This window comes from Salpingoeca rosetta (assembly GCF_000188695.1).
Source record: "Salpingoeca rosetta unplaced genomic scaffold supercont1.70, whole genome shotgun sequence".
Taxonomy (NCBI): domain Eukaryota; class Choanoflagellata; order Craspedida; family Salpingoecidae; genus Salpingoeca; species Salpingoeca rosetta.
The window spans coordinates 1-6,860 of NW_004754864.1; the positions used below are offsets into that span (position 1 = coordinate 1).

Consider the following 6,860-nt stretch of genomic DNA (forward strand, 5'->3'; position numbering starts at 1 on the left):
CACACACACACACAACAACACACACACACACACACACACACACACACACACACACACACACACACACACACAGACACAGAGCAAGCAGCGTGCCGCTTTGGTGCCCCTTGCGAATCAGCGCACCTTCCGTTCTTGTCAAAGAGGACCGTGAGGCGTTCGAGGAGGTCAAGGTAGATCTCGTTCTTCGCGTCTTGGTCGTGCACCCGCCGCCGCAGGGAGATGGGCTTGTTCGGCGCAGAGCTTGGTTTCGACCTGCAAATACATGCGCACACACGCACGCACACATACAAACACAGAGGCACACACAGACACAGACACAGACACACATGCACACAGACACACAGAGGCACACAGACACACATATGTCAATTGGTGACACGAACATTCGTAAGGGTTGCACGCCGCAGGCACGCAACAAGGCAGACGTACAAACAGATCAAAGCGCGCACGCGCGCGCGCGCACACACACACACACACACACACACACACACGAAAGAGCAGCCACCGCACTTCTTTCGCTCCATGCCGCGAAGCGTGGGCTTCTCCACGGGGGCGAGGGAGACGGGGTCCTTGTAGATGTGCGCCCGCAGCGCCTCGGTCGCCGTGTTCTGCCCATAGCTGCACACACAGATACACAGGCAGACACAGACGCAAACACAGGCAGATAGACAAACAGACAGACACACACACGCACGTGTGAACGTGTAGTTGATGTCATGATAAAGCACAGTATGTAAGTTCGCGTGTGGATATGTGATGCAATGTGTCTGCCGGCGCTTGTTGAACAAATCGCAGGCGTGAGCACCACCTAGGCCACCAGCCCATTCATTCCATGCGAGCGCCACAACGCACCCAAAGTCGATAATTTCATCGAGAAGCTCGTAGACGAGGACAAAGTTGACGCGCATGCTCTCCTCAGACAGCACGCCGCAGTAGTCCTTGATCAGGCCCGACACGCTGGCTCCGTCGAACAGGACGAGGGCGCGCCGGGCAAACGTGGGAATGGGGCCGGGAAGTGGAAAGAAAGGGGAGAGAAGCGGAAAATGGTATGTTAGCATCTCAAGAGCACACGTAATGCATCGTTGCACGATTCTCTTTGTGTTCGAGTTCAGTTGCGGCACAGGACAAACACACACACACACACACACACAACATAGCTGCTTTTACCGTTGGAGGAGCTCTAGGGTCATGGCGGGCGACACATTGAACTTGGTCGTGCACACAAAGTAGAGGCCATTGCGCTTGATGTGCAGGAAGTGAATGTCCTCAATGGACTGCGCACGAAAAACACACATTGGTTGGTAGCTTGCAGGTGAGCATGGACAATACCAACACGGGGAAGGAGTGTGGCTGTATTTGTGGTTGTATTTGTGAGTGTGTGCGTGTGCGTGTGCGTGCATGTGGTTGAAAATATGCGTGGGCGTGCATGTGCGCACTTCTTTGTGGTTGTTTGTGTTTGATTGTGTTGTGCGTGCGTGAGGGTGGACACATGTGCGTTGCTTGCGTTGCTTCACTGGACTCACAAAAACTGGAGGCGGCTCTGTGCTCCAGGACTTGAGCTTGCGGAAGAAAATCTCCGGGGTGCCTTTGTGGTCAGGTGCAACCAGTGAGCGGGGGAACGGTCAGTGCAACATGACAAAACAATAAGGGGAGCTCAGCACTTGAGTCATCCAAAGCCGAGCAAGGAAACAGAAAACAAGGCTGCACACACACACACACACACACACACACACACACACACACACACACACACACGCACACACACCTCGAACAACATCTGGACGATAGTTGCGGGACACGATCGTGTCGCCACGAGACGTCAAGATAAAGACTTGCGAAATCATTCTCGGGGCGTCACTGGTTCAGCACCTCCACTCCACTCTGGCAAGCAACCACTGCCGTGATGACACAAGACGGACAACACACCACCTCGCTCACAGGACGCACACACACACACACACTGCCAGCACTCTGAGCAAGCAAGCCACAGCAGCCACAGCAGCAGGAGCTTTCGTCGCGTTCCGCACACAGCCAGGCAATCTGGAGGATTAGTGGATATTTTGCCACAATAATCTACACAGCTGTGTGCGGTGTTGGCAGCGAAACAGCCAACACTGCACTGCGCCTGATGTGTCGTGCTGGCACTGCTGCTGTGGTTGCTGTTGTTGGTGGCTGGCCTTGTGTGGTGTGCATACACCGCCACGCAGCAGGTGTTACCGCAGTCATGCGTGCGCGGTGTTGTGGCTGTGCATCTACAAGTGCGATGGATTGATGGGAAGCGTTCATTTTTTTCAGCGACATCAGTCACGCAAGGACAAGAAGAAGGAACGCACACGTACCCGCACACGCACGAACTCACGCACACGCACACGCAGCTGTCAACCGCACTCCACCCCCCTCCAAAGCAGCCTTCTCCGCGCCTCAATTCGCCCAACAGCAAGGACACCATGGGTCTCAGCATCAGCAAGCTCTTTGACTGGCTCCGAGGCGACCGCGATATCCGCGTCGTCATGGTTGGCCTCGACGCCGCTGGCAAAACAACAATGTGAGTGCACGTGTGTGCGTATGCATCTATGTGTGTATGCGTGTGTGTGTTTGTGTGTATGTGTGTATGTATTTGTATGTTTGTCGTTAGTGTGTGTGTGTGCGCTGCGTATGTGTGGTGAATGTGTTGGTGTTGGTTGTGCTCACCTGTGCTTGTCATGTGTCTCACATGGCGTCGCTTCTATGTGCAGCTTGTACAAGATGAAGCTGGGCGAAGTCATCACGACCATCCCGACCATCGGCTTCAACGTGGAGTCTGTTCAGTACAAGTCGCTCAACATGACGGTGTGGGACGTCGGTGGCCAGACCAAGATCCGCCCCCTTTGGAAGTACTACTACCAGAACACAAATGCCGTCATCTACGTGTGCGATAGCACGGACGGCGAGCGCTTCAACGAGGCACGGGAGGAGCTCCACACCCTCTTGAAATCGGTTAGTCAACACCTCCGTGTGTGTGCGTGTGTGCGTGTGTGCGTGCGTGCGCGCGTGTGTGTGTGTGTGTGGCGGCGTTTGCGATGCATACGCATGCGCGTTGTCGCCTGCGTGTGTGCTTGATGCTGGTTGCACGCTTGCTTGGCCGTGCCTGGGTTTCTTCAAGTGCTCACAACCAATCTTTGCGCCATGCACGCATTGGTTGCTTTGTGGTGTTGTGACAGGATGAGCTGCGGAACGCACACTTGCTGGTGTATGCAAACAAGCAGGACGCGCCCAACGCACAGAAGCCCACGGAGGTTGCGGCGAAGCTCGGGCTGTCTGACATCAGGGATCGCCCCTGGTACATCCAATCATCCTCGGCCGTCTCTGGCGAGGGCTTGTATGAAGGCATGGACTGGCTCGCGCGCAGCCTGCGCCAAGCATCCGCAAACTAACAAGCAAGCGAGCAAGCTCTTTTTTTTTTTTTTGTGTATGAACATGCCCTTGTGTGAGAGAGGGAGAGAGAGAGAGTGTGTGTGTGTGCTTGTGTGTGAGTGCGTTTGTTGAGGGTGAGGGTGCTTGAATATGTGAGGAGTCGTGTGTGTGTGTGTGTGTGTGTCTTGCAATGCAATCAACGCGTCAGGATCAATAAATGAAACCAACCACCACTGGTGTGTGAGACGTGAGACCTGAGACGTGAGATGCGCGATGTGACATCTCCATTGTAGAAAATCTATTGAAATCTTTGACGAAGCGACACGGATAAGGCACTGCAACAACAACGACAAAAGAAGAAGATGATGAGCATCGTAGTGTTGTGGGTGTTGTTGCTGGGGTTTGCAGTGGCCACCACGACCAGCGGCAGCATCAGCATCAACACCAACAGCTATCATGTTGCGCAGGGTGGGCGTTTGTTGAACCAAGTGCCCTTCATCTTTTCGCACGATGCAGGAACAGGTACGTGTACGATGTTGGAACGCATGTCACTGGCAGGGCTAGTGGAGCTTTTCGGGTGGCAGGCATGAACATGTGTGCGCGCGCCGTGTATGTGTGTGTGTGTGTGTGTGTGTGCGTGCGTGTGTGTGGGTGCTGGCGGCGAATCGAGTGTCCTTTACTGACGTTCGTTCTTGATGGCTGACATGATGCGCAAGCAGTCGGCACATCCTTGTGACTTGGATTCATATTCTCACCCTTGGTATCTATGTGTGCAGGGTATTTGGAGAAGGACAACGTCGTGACGCACTGGGCCAAGACACAAACGGTTGGATTCGCGGGACAGGTGAGACGATGGATGGATGCACGTCAGTGAAGGTGCAACATGTGCATGTAGAGGACTCAGGGGGTACTCACAAAGTATTCTCACCACACACATGCACAATTTCACACGGACACACGGACACACACACACACACACACACACACACACACACACACACACACCCACACGCACACACACGCACACACACACACACACACACAAACACACACATTCGTGGACTGTGGATCGCGTGGGTTCGATCTGAGACCGAAAGTGGTGGGCGGAGAGCTGATGATGCACCACGGCGATGTCGATGTGCACAAGCTGGTGAAGGAGGCCATGGCCGAGGTTGTTGAATGGGCTGGTAGGAACCAGTCTGAACTCGTCATTCCATATGTCATGTTCCGCAGGCCATCGCGCAGTTCAGCTGTACACGAGAGGGGGGGGGGGTGTCAAGGGCGTGGGTTAGGCCATGATGATGAGCGTGCCAGTTCAGAAGCGCAACGGGTTGCGCAAGAACAAGAACAGCAACAAGAACAACAAGAACAAGAACAAACAACAACAACAAGAACAACAACAACAAGAACAAGAACGACGACAACGCACCGCTGAAGCATGCTTGAGCCGTGTCCTTGAGTGAGGCTGGCACGTCGGCCACCACCTTGTCCAGCTGCTTGTCAAACTTGTCCAGCGGCTCAGAGGGGCTGCATCGTGCGGCCGCCGACACATCCACGGCGTCCTCGATGGTGCCAATCCCGCGCACCTCCAGGAGACGCTGCACCATTGCATCCGTCAGCAGGTGCTTCTCCTTGTAGAACTGCGTGTCGTTGGACGCAATGTACTTGTCAAAGCCGTGGCGGATGGTGCGTGAGTACGTCGCTTCCTCTTGCACCTTGAACACCACCTCCTCCTGCGGCTTCAGGTGGAACGCGAACCGGCTGAACCCTGTCGATGCCTTGACGCAATTGTCCGTGGTGATCACACTGTACCCGTTGTCCGCGTTGCTGGCGGTGTGATCCACATACACGGTCTTCGGCAGGGCCTCCGTGGAGTTGTTCTTGAGCGTGTAGGTGGTCTCTCGGCGACACAGGTACGTAATCTCGAGCCCCCGCACCGTCTCTGTCTTGCGCAGGCCGCTGGGGACGGTTGCAAGCTTCATGTCGGAGATGGCCTCGTCCTTCTTGCCCACGGTCGCGGTCACACTCACGCTCGTGTCCAGGCCGTAACGGATAATCTGCAGCAGGAGAAGGAGGGAGGGGAGGGGGACGTAATATGAGTGGCATTTCGCCAGACATACGGCAAGCTACAATTGCGTATTGTAGCTGGGGCATCGAACACAGATACACAGACAAACAGATACATGCAGGCAGGCAGGAAGACAGACAGACAAACAGATACATGCAGGCAGGCAGGAAGATAGACAGACAAACAGATACGTGCAGGCAGGCAGGAAGATAGACAGACAAACAGATACGTGCAGACAGACAGACACAGATACAGACAGAAACACACACACACACACACACACACACACACACACACACACACACACACACACACACACACACACACACACAAACACCAATCAACCAACCTGGTCGTCCTTGGGGAGCATGGGGGCAAACTCGACCTGACCGGCGAAGCGACCGCCCTCCAGGATGCTGACAGTGCCGTTGCACAGCACGTCGTCAGTCGTGTTCTCAATGTGGAACGCACGCATGGCGTTGACCTGCAGCGGGAGAAGAATGTAAGCCAGGCGACGGCGAAGGTCCGAGATGATGAGTTAGGATGATACACAAGATGGCAGACACTGCAAAAGAGAGGCACACAGGAAATTACAGACACACACACACACACACAGACGGACACACACACACACACACACACACACACATACATACACACACACACACACACACGCACACACACAAATACCGCCGCACCTCGTTGATCTTGCGATCGTAGACGACAACGCGTTTGCCCGTGATGGCGTACTCCTGGACAGGAACAATGGCGCTCGCCTTGGCACGAAGGGTCACGCGCTGCTTCACATCGTAGATGACGTGCTCCGAAATCCCGGACATTTGCATTGCATCGAGTGATTCAAAGTTGCTGGCATCCTCCCGGTCGCCGGACTTTGGCGCGCTCGATCCACGCAGACGCAGCACAAGATGAAGCGTGGATTCCTGGTTGATGTGCACACGCGTGCGTGCGTGTTTGGGTGGGTTTGTGTGCGTAAGCACACGTGCGTGTCAACAAATGGTACATGTGAGTGGGGGTGGGGAGATGACGTATGATCAAAGTGTAGATGCACCACATTGTTGTCGATAGTGCACGAACAACACAACACCTTTTGGATGTTGTAGTCGGCGAGGGTGCGCTGGTCCTCCAACTGCTTCCCGGCAAAGATGAGCCTGAGACGACAAAAAAAAAATAGGCAGGTGCACAGTTGCAAAACGCGAGACAAGAACAGGGTGAGGCGTGGTTCATCTGGTGCACACAGAGGGTGGACGGAGAGAGAGAGAGAGAGAGAAGGGGGGGGGAGGGGGAAAGAGAGGTAGAGACAGACAGAAACTCAACAGACACCCAACACACACACACACACACACACACACACAGACACACACACACACACACACACACA

At 54.5% G+C, this 6,860-nt stretch overlaps 3 protein-coding genes across 3 annotated transcripts; 1 reads left to right on the forward strand and 2 right to left on the reverse strand.

The window, feature by feature from the left end:
• Window positions 1-123: 123 nt before the first annotated feature.
• Window positions 124-1,844, reverse strand: PTSG_11427 (uncharacterized protein; the record flags this gene model as incomplete). The annotated part of the gene is made up of 6 exons (XM_004987504.1): window positions 124-252; window positions 511-618; window positions 853-957; window positions 1,168-1,274; window positions 1,524-1,585; window positions 1,766-1,844. Coding segments are annotated over 6 exons (590 nt in total), but the record flags the coding sequence as incomplete, so codon positions are not given.
• A 228-nt stretch (window positions 1,845-2,072) lies between these two features.
• PTSG_11428 (ADP-ribosylation factor 1) lies at window positions 2,073-3,626 on the forward strand. The gene is made up of 3 exons (XM_004987505.1): window positions 2,073-2,545; window positions 2,736-2,976; window positions 3,201-3,626. Exons 1-3 carry the CDS (start codon window positions 2,448-2,450, stop codon window positions 3,411-3,413), a joined length of 552 nt encoding a protein of 183 aa, XP_004987562.1. The 5' UTR covers window positions 2,073-2,447; the 3' UTR covers window positions 3,414-3,626.
• A 510-nt stretch (window positions 3,627-4,136) lies between these two features.
• Window positions 4,137-6,631, reverse strand: PTSG_11429 (uncharacterized protein; the record flags this gene model as incomplete). Its single annotated transcript, XM_004987506.1, has 6 exons — window positions 6,567-6,631; window positions 6,160-6,402; window positions 5,811-5,945; window positions 4,823-5,450; window positions 4,447-4,643; window positions 4,137-4,157 (listed from the first exon to the last, which is right to left on the reverse strand). Exons 2-6 carry the CDS (start codon window positions 6,304-6,306, stop codon window positions 4,137-4,139), a joined length of 1,128 nt encoding a protein of 375 aa, XP_004987563.1. The 5' UTR covers window positions 6,307-6,402; window positions 6,567-6,631.
• Window positions 6,632-6,860: the final 229 nt, after the last annotated feature.

Bases quoted from the DNA above. Each gene is read 5' to 3' on its own strand.
- PTSG_11428 (XM_004987505.1), top strand. From the start codon at position 2,448: ATGGGTCTCAGCATCAGCAAGCTCTTTGACTGGCTCCGAGGCGACCGC. The intron at 2,546-2,735 runs GTGAGTGCACGT...TTCTATGTGCAG, and splicing joins GCCGCTGGCAAAACAACAAT to CTTGTACAAGATGAAGCTGG. The intron at 2,977-3,200 runs GTTAGTCAACAC...GTGTTGTGACAG, and splicing joins TCCACACCCTCTTGAAATCG to GATGAGCTGCGGAACGCACA.